This window comes from Pinus tabuliformis, chromosome X, assembly GCF_031772625.1.
Source record: "Pinus tabuliformis cultivar Carrire ecotype Pingquan chromosome X, CPIR1, whole genome shotgun sequence".
NCBI lineage: Eukaryota > Viridiplantae > Streptophyta > Pinopsida > Pinales > Pinaceae > Pinus > Pinus tabuliformis.
In genome coordinates this window covers 1,599,407,701-1,599,422,924 of record NC_142308.1, presented here as the reverse complement: position 1 = coordinate 1,599,422,924, position 15,224 = coordinate 1,599,407,701, and the positions used below count along the sequence as shown (strand labels likewise).

At 38.6% G+C, this 15,224-nt stretch overlaps 1 protein-coding gene across 1 annotated transcript in view; it reads right to left on the bottom strand.

Moving 5' to 3' along the window:
- Nucleotides 1-15,224, bottom strand: part of NAT12 (nucleobase-ascorbate transporter 12) — a 60,762-nt gene that overhangs the window by 29,656 nt on the left and 15,882 nt on the right. The window contains exon 4 of the mRNA XM_089448740.1: nucleotides 13,498-13,598. Within this exon, the coding sequence (XP_089304866.1) occupies nucleotides 13,498-13,598 (101 nt within the window). The remainder of the gene's footprint in view (nucleotides 1-13,497; nucleotides 13,599-15,224) is intronic.

Here is a 15,224-nt window from a genome sequence, read left to right as displayed (position 1 = left end):
TGGCAATACACAGCCCCCATGGAGGAAGAAGTAAAACAAGTAGAAACAGCAAAATACAAAGCAAAAATGGAGGAGCAAAAGACACAAAAAAACACACCTAACAAGGAGAAAGACCCCAGCAACCCATTGCAGCACCAAGAAACTCAACCAACAGGAATGGAAATAATCAGAATCAAGCGAACTCATGGATCAGAAGGATCTGAATCTGACAAAGACTCTCCCATCCATACAAGTGAAAATCAGCTTTCCATTGTAACCACTCCCAACACCGGAGGTTGGCAAAAAGTGGAAAAAAAGAAAGGGAGAAAAGAATAATATCATACTATTTATGCATATGCTTTTTTGGCATCTACAACATGTAATTTTGTCATATGATAAAATTACGATTTTTTCCAAGGTGAAAAAAAAAAATTATACTCTCATGATTTGAATGTCAATACAGAGTTCATGTCACATTATTTTTCTTTATCATAATTGTGGCATTTTCTTAATTTACTTTAGGTATAATATTTTTTTCATGCATAGATGTTGCTCGGTTGACCATTGGATCTTCACTTGGAGTTTCCATTATTTGTGTTTCCATTATTTGTATTGTAGCATCCAAGTATTTCTTCACTTCAATTGGATTGGAACTTTTCTAAATCATGAGAATAATGGGATTTGTATTTGTCACCTTCTCATCTTGGACCATTTTCCTGAATAATCCTTGTCCTTATTAAACTTTTTAACTTTTGTAAGTAATTTTTCACCATGGTCCTTGAGGTAAAAAAATTCTTCATCTTTGTTTGTGATGATTTTATCAACTTACTTTGCAAATTTTGCACTGAGTTTTGATTTTTTTGAAGGAATACTTCAAATATCTCTTTAAAGTATTCTCATTTACTGAATCTAGTACCAACATAGTATCTTGCAATGTTAATTTTTTTCTCTTATAGGAAAATGTTATGAATTTCTTCATGTTTATGATGGAAGTCCCTAGTGCTTCCATCTAGAGTGATCCTAGAACTACATCACTATCATCACAAAATAAATATTTAACAGAGAATTGTGAGAAAAAAGTGTAGTCAACAATACTTAATTGTAAATCGCTTATGTCATATTGTTTTTCATCTCTCGAATCTATTGTTTCAATTATATTTGACTTAGGGATCACTAGTTGGTTAGCACATTCAATACTAACATAATTATTATCTTGAGTAGGAGTGACAAAGATAATAACATCCTTTCTTGCAAGTGTTCCTTTCATTGTAAATATTGCGAAAATCATTTTTTAAGAAGTTTTGGGAAATCTTCCACTACTAGTCTCCATTTTGCTTTGTCAATAATTTACATCAAACGATGCTTTGATTATGAAGCTTATTGTTAAAATTGGCAACTAGGACCAAACTCCACATTGGACAGCTCATATGATGGAGATGATATTTTTATTGGATTCCTCTTTCCCAGAGGTGTAGGATTGATCTAAAGATCATCTCATTTTGACAAAGCAGAAATGGAATTATGAATTTATTTCTTCTATGGACAAATTGCAGTGTTCCACGGGGACTCGCCCCCCCCTAGGGGTCTAGTTTCCTCGCTCCCCCACGCTCCGGGGACTTGGGGACGAGTAGGGGACATTTCCCCACGCTCCCAAAATGGAGGAAACTCGGGGGGACGTGCCAGGGAAACGTTTCCCTTCCCTGAGGGGACGTTTCCCCACGCTCCCAAAAAAATGGCCTTGCTTATAGTTTATGATTTAATAGACCTAAAGTGGTACAAAGCTACTCATGTTCTGTATGGGGATAACATCTTGTGTTGTCTTTTGGTTTCAACAAGCGTTATTTTAGAGGGTCAGTATCATGGAAATTTGCTGGACCATATAGCACGTACATGAATTTTCCCTTTTAAAACTTCTCCTTTTTTTCTCAAGTGATGGTTGGATTACAGTGGGGAGATAACTGGAGTGACAGGCAAAGAATATGAGACATTCAGTTTGTGTTTTTAATTTGCATGACATTTGACATACAAACTATGGAAGCAGCACCTATGTCATGTGGGAAATAATTGGGTGGACTATAGACTAACATGCGTTTACTGCAAGCATGACAAAATACTGTGGGCAACAAGAAATCTCAGGAACTGTCGTTATATATGAATTTATACAGTTACAAAATCTACACAGAGCACAGTGGCTCAGCTTGAATTCTCAGGTCTGAAAATTATTTTCACCCCTGAAATACACTGCTAGTTTGAAGTTTGAACTGCATGGCATTGCTCTAATAAGGTAGACAAATTATCCATGCCATCGTTGGTCACCCAAGTTGGTTCGCAGATGGTCATCCTGCAGTCAATGTCATTTGATAGTAAACTGTTAGAAACTCTTTCATGTGATCTTCTCATCTCTCCTGGAACTAAAACTCTTCTTTCAGCGTATGGTGTACTGTCTATATTATATATAATATAACAAACTTTCTAGCTGTTGGATCCAATAGAGCTGGACAACCCATTGTAGTTGCCCCTTCTACTGCCAATGTAGTGTTCCTGATCTGTTCATTTACCTTTTCATAGAATTCAGTGGCTACCTTATCAAGCTGAAGCTCTCCCTCTGTCTGACCAAAATCTAAATTAGAATTTGACCAAGCTGAATTAGAATTTTAAATTTATTATTTTATATGATATTATAAATCTGGATAATGTCAAATGATATTCATATCAATGATCATGCTTTGCAGCTTTTCAATTCAAACCAAATTGTCATAATGGACTCAATTAATAAATTACATTTTATATTTATAAATTTTTAAGACCCTGACGCTCCCCCACGTTTCCTAAAAAACGATAGGGAGCTTTTGCATAGGCCGCTCCCTCGCCCCCTCGTCCCGGAACCTTGGTGGAACATTGACAAATTGTCAAGGTCAGCCAGAAGTCTAATGTAGCCTCATGAAGCCCCACAGACGTGTCTCTTCACCCTCAACGTTGTGTATAAATAGAAGAGGCATTTTCCTCATTTGGACACACCTCAACACACATTTTTCTCTCTCCTCGGCAAAGGAGCAACTCTTCTTCTTCATGCATTGACTTGGGTTGACCGAAAATTTCAAGCTAGAATTTTGTTAATTTTAGGTATGTTCTATGCTTAGAGCAATTTATTTCAATTTTCGTAGTTAGCTCAATATCTTTTCTAGATTAGCAATCACATCAGCATTAAAGTAAACTGCAGATAGAACGAAACATAAATTGTAGAAGACAAGCCAAGACAAGAGGACACAAGATGTGGCGCTCGTCGGGACAAACACCAATGTGGGGAAACCCTTGATCAATTCTTCTTATATGTTCTTCAATAGTTCAGCAGAGAGAGAAATAGTACATTTACAACAGAAGTCAACACTTTGACTTTTCTAGATAAGAGCATAGATCATCTCTAAGAAGATGATACATGAGATCAATTGAAGACATGCTGCTTCAACTGATTCTCCAAGGTGACTCCTTCACCTATCATTGTGTTGCATCACGTCATCATGTTGCACCTCACCGTGCTGCACCCATCATGACAATGTTGGACCTTACAACCATGTTGTACACATAATACTGTTGCACCTTATGCTACACTATTGTCCCAGTGTTTAGCACTGTTGTACCTTATGCCACTACTACACCATGCTGTCACCCATGTGCTTGTTGTGTCATTGTTGCTTTGTGTTCTTGTTGCACTAAGCACCATGAACTTGCTATTGATGTTGCAATACATCATGTTGCTGCAATATATCATACTGCTACACCTCACCATTGTGTTGCACCTCATTGCAGCATTCATCATCACAGTGTTGCACTTTGTTATATTTGTGTTGCACTCATTATGTTATGATACACTTCATCACTATACCCATCATCATCACAATGTTGTCACATCATATCACTCAAATAGTAATTCAGACAGCCTTCACAATGTGGTCATGGACTGGTTAGGGCATCAATGACAGTCCTACCAGCCTTCACACCTCAGCTACAACATCCCTACCAAGACTACGGTCACCCTTCTTCAGCACTCCTACATCCCACGTTGGCTTGTCATACCCCAACAGGCCTTATGCCCTCCTAACATAGACCTGTAGGTGTGATAGGGACTGCGGCTTGCTACAGCAAGCCTATCCCTTGCTGCAGTAGCCCTTTCCAAGGGTTATAGCCCCATAAAACTATGCCTTCGGCCCTCAAGAACAGCTTGCGGCATCCATGACAGTCTCTCGGCCTCCACCAAAGTGTCACTACTGCTCCAGCAGTTATCTCGGCCTCCATTGATGAACTCAGCCTCCTTCACATTGTCTTAGAGCCTCCCTTCCTTGCTGCGGCTAGGGATTAGGGTTGTTGTAGATGGACACTTTCTCCTCCACGCAGGGTACTTAGGCTTCTACCATGGCAGTGTTAGATAGGGCAGCGTTAGGGCTTCTTGCAATTGAGATAAGGGTTGTCTTTTATGACAGCATTTAGGGTAGCATTAGGGATTGTAAGGACAGCGTAGGTCTCTTCACCATGACTGCGTTAGGGCTTCTCCATAGGGTAGCGTTAGGGCTTCTCCATAGGACTGTGTTAGGGCTACTTCCTCCTAGATTTCTCTCACGCTAAAACCCAAGACAAGTGGAGAAAAATCAAGAGAGAAGTTCTATGTAAAATGACTCTCAAGTCATCTCCTTTTATACTAAACGAATTGTCTTATAACACAAATAAATTCATAACTCCATGAATACTTATCGAAATCCAATGATCTTTAGATCAATCCTACACCTCTCGATGAAAGGGATCCAAGAAAAATATCAGTCGCCATAAATAAGATGACCCACATGGAGTTTGGCCCTAGTTGCCAATTTAACACTCCCTCTCAACTAGGGAGAACTCCATCCGTTGATCCATATGTCCAACTGTACTATCTCTGCCATCAGTGCCCTGCACTGCTCTGCTTTGCTCTGGTATGCTTTGTTGATCTTTGTTCTGCTTTGCTCTATTCAACCATGAAGAAGAAGAATTGATCGAGAATGTCTCATACCATTCTCTACTGACTCGAAGTCAGTTTTATTGATACCAAATCAATATCACAAGAGAGTGTCTCAAACCACTCATATTGATCCCAGATCAATGGAGGTCATCCTAACATAGGGAGTACGGTAGATACAATGATGCGTCCATCAATAGTACTACTATGGTCCCTAACCCCATTTCCCTGCTCATTGATCAGATGAGAGGTACTTCCCATGAGTCCCAGACTGCATGGGTAGGATGCCTCAACAGGAGAACTAATCATCCTGTCCCTAAGTCGCCTCGGGGTATCACAGGCCATTCACCCTGTACACAGCGCACCATTAGGGGAGGGTGAGTCGCCCTATGGTCGCGTGTTGCTCCAGTAGTACCCCAAGCCCCCCGAAGCTGCCAAAGTTCAATGCATGCAACATTCAGGACCCTCATAAGAGGGTCTCTCAACGACTCCAAGTCGTTCGGGAAAGTCACAAATTTGACATTTCCCTGGGGCTTGATAGAATGTCTGTGACCTGTACATCAGTCTCAATGGGATGGAGCCTCCTCGCTCATTGACATACCATATCCCAGATAAGGTAGTATCTGATGTCTATATGCTGGAGCAATTATAGAATACGGGATTCCTCAACAATCGAATCCCTCTGGTTGACACAGAAGATCACGGTGGTATCCATCATGTGTACAAACAGCTCACTGAAGAGCTTCCGCAACCAAGCAGCTCCACACGAGGTTATACTCATAGCTATGTATTCGATCTCAGCGGTGCTTATAGCAACTGACTTTTGCTTCCTGCTCATCCAGGATATCGAAGCAGAACCCAAAGAGAACCAACACTCAGAAGTGTTCTTGTGATCCTCCACACTGCCTGCCCAGTCAACATTCGAATAATCATGCAGCGTCACATTTCCAACAATGTATCTCAATCCATGAGAGATTGTGCCCCGAAGATATCTCAGGAGATTCTTGGCACCAATCCAGTGAGACTCAACCATATATGAGCTCATCATGCTAAATGCAAAACATATGTCCAGATGGAAGTTCACCAAGAACATCAATGCGAATGAGTTTATGAAACTCATAGGCATTTCCCAAATCTAGTCTAACATCACTATCATATAACTTCTTGAAAGTTAAGATCCTCGAGGTAGTCACAGGATTGCAGTTTACCGTTCCACATCCGGAATCCAACCCCCTCTTACTTCTGCAAATGAGAGGGTTTGCACCTATCAGAAACAGGGCATCCTCAGGAGGTGCTGGTATGAGAGGTCTATCATCCACAACCTTCGAGCAATGGTTTGGATCGATCTCACTCCTAGTGAATCTCAGTTTCATTAGACAGCTATCAATCCTCTCATACTACAACCGGGGTGTTTTGCTTCAAGCCATAAAGGGCTTTCTTCCACCTGTATACATGAGATTCCTGAATCTCAATCTCCTTGGGTTGTTCCAAACCTGTGGACCTGCTACATGAGGGGAATGGTCCCCTTGTAAGATTTTCCTTTGGTACATCTCAAACATGTACCTTCATGCTCTTCTTGAATTCAGGCATCCCTGTCACCATCTGACTCATATCGAATAGGGCCCCATAAGTAGACCTCTGGTGTTATAGATGTTAATTGACATGATCCCCAATGGACCATCCTGCAACTTGATACAAATTGCCAACCTTGAACCCATGAGAAAAAGCATCTTTGAAAATTCTATTTTCAAACACGTACCTTTCCATCGATGAATGCCACCCTAAAACCTTTGACTTCCATTGCTGAAATGGACGCCAAGTTCTTCTTGCAATCAGGTACATAAAAGAGATTCTGCAAATGAATCGAGTTACCCTCATTGATTGAGGGGTCACATTTCCTACACCCTTTCTAGGATAGGTGGCATTGGCTCTAAGTATAATCCCACGATTGATTCCATCTCTTACCAAATTCAAGAGAGCACCCTTCTATCCGATGAAATGCTTTGAAACTATAATCAATAAGCCAAATTCCCACAGAATCTGAAGGAGAGGACCAATACAAGATAACGCTTCTTTATCTTATCAAAAACGACATTTGATTCTTCATACCTGGGGTTCCTTGCTTTCTTTGAAGAGTCAGCCATTTTCTTGATGACATGCATTACTTGTCATTCCTTCGATCATTGAAGATGTCCCTGGAATGATTGTTATCTTCATCAAGAGATGTGTCCCTGCCATTCGGACACTCCTTCGCATAATGGCCGAACTTATTACAAACAAGGCATCTGTCTTTCTTTCCACCCTTAGATCCAGACTTCCCATTGAAGTGATCTTTAGGCCATCAGAAACTTTTGCTGCACCATTCTAATAATATTCTCTGCGTCGACTTCCCCCTGGTGAATTTGAAGAGGGATGAGAAATCCATTGATCCTTTTGTCCTTTCCCAACTGTCTTCGGTGATTGCTCTTTCACTCTTGCTTGGGCATTGTCTTCACCTCAGCTCTGATACCATGTTAATTTTAGGTATGTTCTATGCTTAGAGCAATTTATTTCAATTTCCACAATTAGCTCAATACCTTTTCCAGATTAGCAATCACATCAACATTAAAGTAAACTACAGATAGAACATAAACATAAAGCGCAGAAGACAAGCCAAGACAAGAGGACACAAGATGTGGCGCTAGCCAGGGGCAAACCCCAATGTGGGTAAACCCTTGATCAATTCTTCTTATATGTTCTTCGATAGTTCAGTAGAGAGAGAGAGAGAGATAGTACAATTACAACTGAAGTCAATACTTTGACTTATCTAGGTAAGAGCATAGATCATCTCTAAGAAGATGATACATGAGATCAGTTGAAGACATGCTGCTTCAACTAATTCTCCAAGGTGACTCCTTCACCTATCATTGCACTGCATCTCGTCATCATGTTGCACCTCACCTTGCTGCACCATGCTGCACCCATCATGACAATGTTGGACCTTATGACCATGTTGTACACATCATATTGTTGCACCTTATGCTGCATTGTTGTCCCAGTGTTTAGCACTGTTGTACCTTGTGCCACTCCTGCACCATGTTGTCACCCATGTGCTTGTTGTGCCATTGCTGCTTTGTGTTCTTGTTGCACTAAGCACCATGAACTTCTTGTTGTTGTTGCAATACATCATGTTGCTGCAATATATCACATTGTTGCACCTCACCATTGTGTTGCACCTCATTGCAGCATTCATCATCATAGTGTTGCACTTTGTTATATTTGTGTTGCACTCATTATGATATGATACACTTCATCACTATACCCATCATCATCACAATGTTGTCACATCATATCACTCAAACAGTAATTCGGACAGCCTTCACAATTTGGTCATGGACTGGTTAGGGCATCAATGACATTCCTACCAGCCTTCACACCTCAGCTGCAACATCCCTACCAAGACTACGGTCACCCTTCTTCAGCACTCCTACATCCCACGTTGGCTTGTCATACCCCAGCAGGCCTTATGCCTACTAACGCAGACCTATAAGTATGATAGGGACTACAACTTGCTACAGCAAGCCTATCCCTTGTTGTGGTAGCCCTTTCCAAGGATTATAGCCCCATAAAATTATGTCTTCGGCCCTTAAGAACAGCTTGTTGCATCCATGACAGTCTCTCAGCCTCCACCAAAGTGTCACTACTGCTCCAGCAGTTATCTTGGCCTCCATTGATGAACTCAGGGTCCTTCAAGCTGTCTTGGAGCCTCCCTTTCTTGTTGCGACTAGGGATTAGGGTTGTTGTAGGTGGACTCTTTCTCCTCCACGTAGGGTACTTAGGCTTCTACCATGGTTGTGTTAGATAGGGCAGCGTTAGGGCTTCTTGTAATTGAGATAAGGGTTGTCTTTAATGACATCATTTAGGGCAACATTAGGGATTGTAAGGATAGCATAGGTCTCTTCGCCATGATTGCGTTAGGGCTTCTCCATAGGACAGCGTTAGGGCTTCTCCGTAGGATTGTGTTAGGGCTACCTCCTCCTAGATTTCTCTCACACTAAAACCCAAGACAAGTGGAGAGAAATCAAGAGAGAAGTTTTGTGTAAAATGACTTTCAAGTCATCTCCTTTTATACTAAAACATTGAGCACATAACAAGTTTATTTGGTTGTTGGCCGACCTTGACAAATTGTCTTATAACACAAATAAATTCATAACTCCATGAATACTTATCGGAATCGGATGACCTTTACATCAATCCTACACCTCTTAATGAGAGGGATCCAAGAAAAATATCGACCGCCATAAATAAGATGACCCACATGGAGTTTGGCACTATTTGCCAATTTTATCAAATTTCACGATTGTTTTTGGGCCATCTACAGTAGCGATGACCGAGGGTCAAACTCACTCCTTTGACTGTGTTTTTCAGGAAGGAAATCCAATTTCCTTAGGCCGCATCTATTGGCACAGAAATCGAGGAATTTGTTGTTGTTTGAACTATGTTGACCGCATGCCCTTTAACCGCAGAGTTGACTATGCGTTGACCGAGTTTGACCAAATTTTTTAGGACTATTTTGGGCTGATTCAGATTGTCTTTGGAGGCCAAGTTGATTGAGTTTGACCGAGCTAATTTGGAGGAGACTTTCTACTAGTTTGACCAACGTTGACTTTCTGGTTAGGGCATCTTGTTGATTGTTGTTTGACTGGACTGTTTTACAGTGATTGGGCAAATAAATTTTGTATGATGTACTCTCCCTCTCTGCTGAACTTTTGAAGAATAATAACAAGATTTGATCAAAGGGTTTTCCCCACATTGGGGTTTTTCCCTGACATCCGCCAAATATTGTGTCCGCTTATTGTTTATGTTCCATCTGCATTTACTATCAATGTTAATGTGATTGCTTATTTGGAAACTGATATTGGACTAATAAGAAAATTTAAGTAAATTTCTCTAAAGCATAGAACATACCATTGTTATCTAAAATTAACACTAATGTATTCTTCGTAATGAGTGAGTAAGCTTATTCAATATGTAATTTGATACTTGCTTATTATATTTTATAAGTATAATACCAGTTTTTTTATATCATCAAATATTCCTTTGAATATATACAATTTCCTTCGCCTTTTTTTGGCATATAATACAAATTATCTATCCACTTACCCACCTTTAACTCTTTGGTAGATTTCCTCCACATAAAAAGATAAACTTACCGTTCATATAAAGAGATATATGTTTTTCTTTTGTTCTTTCTACCTTGCAAATACCATGGGCAATTGCCATGGTTTGCCAAAACCATGAGCTTGTAAACGACTAATGGTTAAATAATTATTGAATGTTTCTTCTTAGTACACTCTTTAAGATACTAGTATAATTCACTATTTACTTTTTCACATGCACTTCTTACAATATTTGAAATATATCAATGATTTTAGCCATGTTCCTTACCTTTCTACTTCTATCTTAATTTTAGGAATAAAAATGACCAAAAGCCTAAATATGGTCAAGGACCCAAAGAATAGGGAAAAACTTCAAAAATATAATTAGAATGGCTAAAAGCCCAATATGGCCAATAGCTAGATTTAGAAAACAAGGCTTTGATATCAAATGTGATAATCAAATATGGTTCACCAATAAAGCATCCAAAATACTTGGAATGCTATAAACAAATCCATTGAGGATAAATAATATATTCAATAATGCAAGAGAGATGATATGAATTACAAATGAGAGTCCATATATATACTAGGAAAAAGTCCTCTTCCTAAGAAGTTGTCTTTTCATTAAGACATGTTCTTTGTTGGTTCTCTTCATTAATTATGAATTATTTGTTATATATATTATTATATTACTTATATATTTATGTTATTTTTCCTTAAAACAATGGTGTTTGGTGTTGCTTCCGTACTTGAAGAGCTCCACATACACCCTAAATCCACTATTGGATGTCAAAAAGTCCATCTATCGAATTCTCTCGAGCCAACTAAGATAGGTATGTCAAGTTAAGATTCCCATATTGTTGATGCCAAAGTGTACTAATGTCTAAAGCACGTTGGCTACCAATGCATGTTTCATTGACTTATCTAATGTCAACCAATCTAAACAATCGATGATCCTCCACACCAAAAGCAATAGTTTTCTTGGTCTCTTTGTCAACTATTCAACATTTGTTATTGGTAAATTTGACATCTAGTTTGGGCAATGTCTCATAATCTCATTCATTGATAGTACATCAGAGTCCATGCCTAGCACATAGTACACGTAAAAGAAAATTAGCATTTTCCCTTCGAAGGAAATTTGCACGTTCCCTGTGCCAACAACCATGAAATCCTCCCCACCGTCGATGATCATTGAATCCTTTGAAGAACAAGCAATATACCTCCTTAAACCAATCATGTCTATTAGTGAAGTGCCATGATGCATCTCAATCAATGTAACAAGCAGATGACCTAAGCTGATTTGTCAGCCACTTGGAATGCAGAAATGGACACTGGAGCAGAGTAACATGTTGTAATTATTAAATACATGTTTTCCTTCTCTCAATCTGCAAACTCAAAGTAAGAACAACTATGACATTTGCTTTAAACAGCAGTAGTAGCCACATATCACTAAAAAATGCAGATTTGTAATAAACCTGGTTTTCAAACCAAAAATCAATTGATCCTGGTTTCTAATGATCCAAAACCTTTTTGGTTATTTGATATCTCACACAAACAATCCCTAAATCCATTTCTACAGACGGCAACCCCTAGGAATTTACGCTCACACAAATTGCATGACCCCCAGAATTTTAAAGTCACAAAAATGAAAACATTGTCTTTCAAAGGCCTAAGACTCTTGATATAACTTTGAAAATGATGGGCTCTAATAGCATATAACAATAACAAAAATGCATAAAGATAACCAAGATTGCATTCATAATGAGAGAGTGAGAACTTTCTTGTAAAGGGTTACAAGCTAGTTGAGTCAATCCACTATAGAATGTGTGATATATCAAAAAATGCATTAAAGTGAGCTTAAAACATAAAATAACCTAAAGTCAAAGTGAAGTTATTGATGCCTGTGTCTAAAATCTAATTGACCATTATAATTGATTTTTATTTTTAAAGGGTGGAAGATAGAGATGTACATCATTGTTCCTTATTTGATAACTTTTTAAGAGTAAACAACTAGATTCTCTAAATACAAACTAGCATCTACCTCTAACCTCATAAGAAACTGACCCATATAAAATTAAATTAATTTTACATGTGACTAACTAGGAGTGGCTTGATAATGTGTCTTTAATTCCCATTCTAGAAAACCACCGAAGTGTCACTGTTATAAGGTGAGCCTCTTATCTATATAAGGATACCATATATCCTTATAAAGGAAAGGTGGCGTTGTGCACAAAATCTCTTCCTATGCATTATGAACAAGATCCTGCAAATCATTTGCAGTTAGATAATTTCTTCTTTCCATCCTGATCGTATCTCTAGTCTTCTATAGCCAAATTAATGTTTTTTTATATTGCCACTAGAAGAATCTCCCTTATTATCTTGTTCATATAAAATAGGTTCTGATCTGTCCTAAATAGAGTCTCAAGCCATGACACCAATTCCATCCAAAATACCATAGACAAGGATTCCATCTGTGCTAACCAATAAGTTCTTGGCACTGCCACACTTTCCTTTTCTTTCTATTTACTTGGAAAGTTTGGTCCTTGTAATGCTACATAGTATAATGAATGGAATATTCTTTACTTGTAAATAATATGCAGAATCATTTCCATGCTTTGGTAACTGCTCTTTGCCAATGCATGCTAAAGTTGCCAACATACAGGTAAAACTCAACAGTTCAAGGACACCCTTGAACAGTGACCAGAATTCTCTCCAAACTTTGCCATATTACTCAAGAGCATGACCAAATTGATAGAATTCAAAGGTACAAATAGATATTGTCTTTCTGAGTAATGTTAAGAAACCCCATATTCCTTGGATAATGGATGAAAGCACAACCGCAAGAACATAGTCAGGCAAACGGAATTGGTGCTCTGCCTGTTTATCTTTGTCAACACTACAGAGTACCTATATCTAATACAGAACCAGAAAATTTTCTGTTCAAAGTCTTTGATGTATGTAAATAGCAGGAATTTCCCTGGACATTTGAGAATGTCAGGAAGACAAGCCTGCATGCTACCCATTGTTTGTTCTATAAACATGTCAATTTGTTTTTTAATGACAACATTATTTATTGAGAAGAAAATCCCTCAAACCTATATAAGAAGACCTGAGATACAGTTGATTTTACTAGTGTTTGTGTGTAAACTTCCCAATCCAAGTGATCAATGATATTGCTCACAGTTTCATCTACTTCTCAATATATAAGCTTCTTAAGAATCTTATGTATAATGTACTTGAGGATTGCCACAGGTTCTTGTTCTAGAATAGATTCTCTTGAATTCAGAGTATTCAAATGAGGAAAACCCGACCACTGTTTAAAATCAACCATTATAAATTCTTATATCAATACTAAAAATTATACAATAGCAGCATTAAAAAGGATTTGTGAGGAACCTGAGAAAAAGTGACATTAGACCACTATAGCCCAAGATCATCTGGAAAGTGGAACCTATAATTATCGCTCCCTGTAATTCCTTCATGATGTGCTTGAATCTCTGCAAGGAGCAGAAAAAATTATCTGAGATGAAGGCCTGAGCTTACGATCTAATCCCTCTAAAAAAATCCACCCAAAACAGAAAGTTCTTGAGTCACATTGGACAACTATGTTACACAAAAAAGAAGACATTACTCAAGTAATCATTAAAACAACAGTAATCAATATATGGAAATGGAAGGATGGTGTTCTAAGATGCTGACCAATCTAAACAACAATAATATACTACATTTCAAATTTTAACTATGAAAAACAGTTCTTCAGGTATAACGCATTCATAACAAAGGTACATAAAGTAGCCAACACAAAAAACTGATGCCCAGAAGCATTTCCTTGATCACTGCAAAGAATAGTATACCTTAAACTTGCCTTTCAAAGCCAACGTTATGCATTAAGTTTGCATTCATGAATGCTTGTGTGAGGAGCAATCTGCATGAACCAGGGCCCATAGATTAGCAATTACAACTACCTGCCAGAATTTTTCATTCATTACCTTTTGGCAGGATGATTTTGCCAAATAAGGGTGGTATGTAGTCTCAAAAATGGACCCTTAAAACTTGCAAATCAATATTGCAAGTAGTGGAGGAGATAAGACCCAAAAATTGGAATTGAAATTTAGAATGAAGTCCACTAAAGAGCAAACTAGGTCAAAAGGATTAAAGTTTACGTCATTTATGAGAAGCTCATACAAGAACCATGGTGAACAAGCGGTCCCCCACCAAAACAGACACAAAATACCAACAGGAAATAAAATAATATACCCTGGGAGTATAAAACCCTAAAAGAGGCAGAGAATTGGTGAAAAGATAAAGCAGAGATTATAGAATAACTGACACCAAGAGAGGGAGCTAGCCTTATTCATGTTCCAAATCTCAAGTCATTAATGCAGATGCTCATGCCCAGTTCCTGCTCAAGTCATTAATGCAGATGTCCATGCCCAGTTCCTGCTCAATAATATACTCCAGAGAGTGGTCTGAGTTGATAGGCTACTACGGAGTAATCATGGGTGGCATCAGCCTATTCCTCCCACGAAGAGAGATGGAGGGACAACAACCACTCATAGCATTCAAGGCCAAGGAACCACCCTTCAAAGAGAAATAATCCATACCAAGGATTTGCTATGAGCAACTGAATCCAACTTTGCCTCTGAATTCCCAGCTTTTGAAAGTAGCCCAGACATTTTTAATTTCTAAGAATGAGAATGCTTTGTTGATTGAATGGTTGTATGAACACACTCTCCTGGGATGAATACCTTCAAAGTTTGAAAAAATCAGCCAACAATCAGTGAATGAAAACTAGGAAACTCATGGCTGAAACTTTATTGTAATCGCAAAGCTATCATAGGGGTGTCAGTTTGATCAAGTGCATTGCACTGAACTTTTCCATTGTCACATGTAGCAATTTAGTTGCCCTCTTTTGGAGAGACAGTTGCCATTTTGCGAAAAAACAACACATATGTTGACTGATTCAGCAGGGTTGACAGATGTTCCCTTTCCAAAGTTGTAATTCTTCTCAGATCATTCAATCACAAACTTTTGGAAATTCATATACCATGCACCTTGCCCTTCTACAACCAAGAATGTTTATGTCAAAGTTGAATTATCCAAGGCCTGACGGAACCATCAAT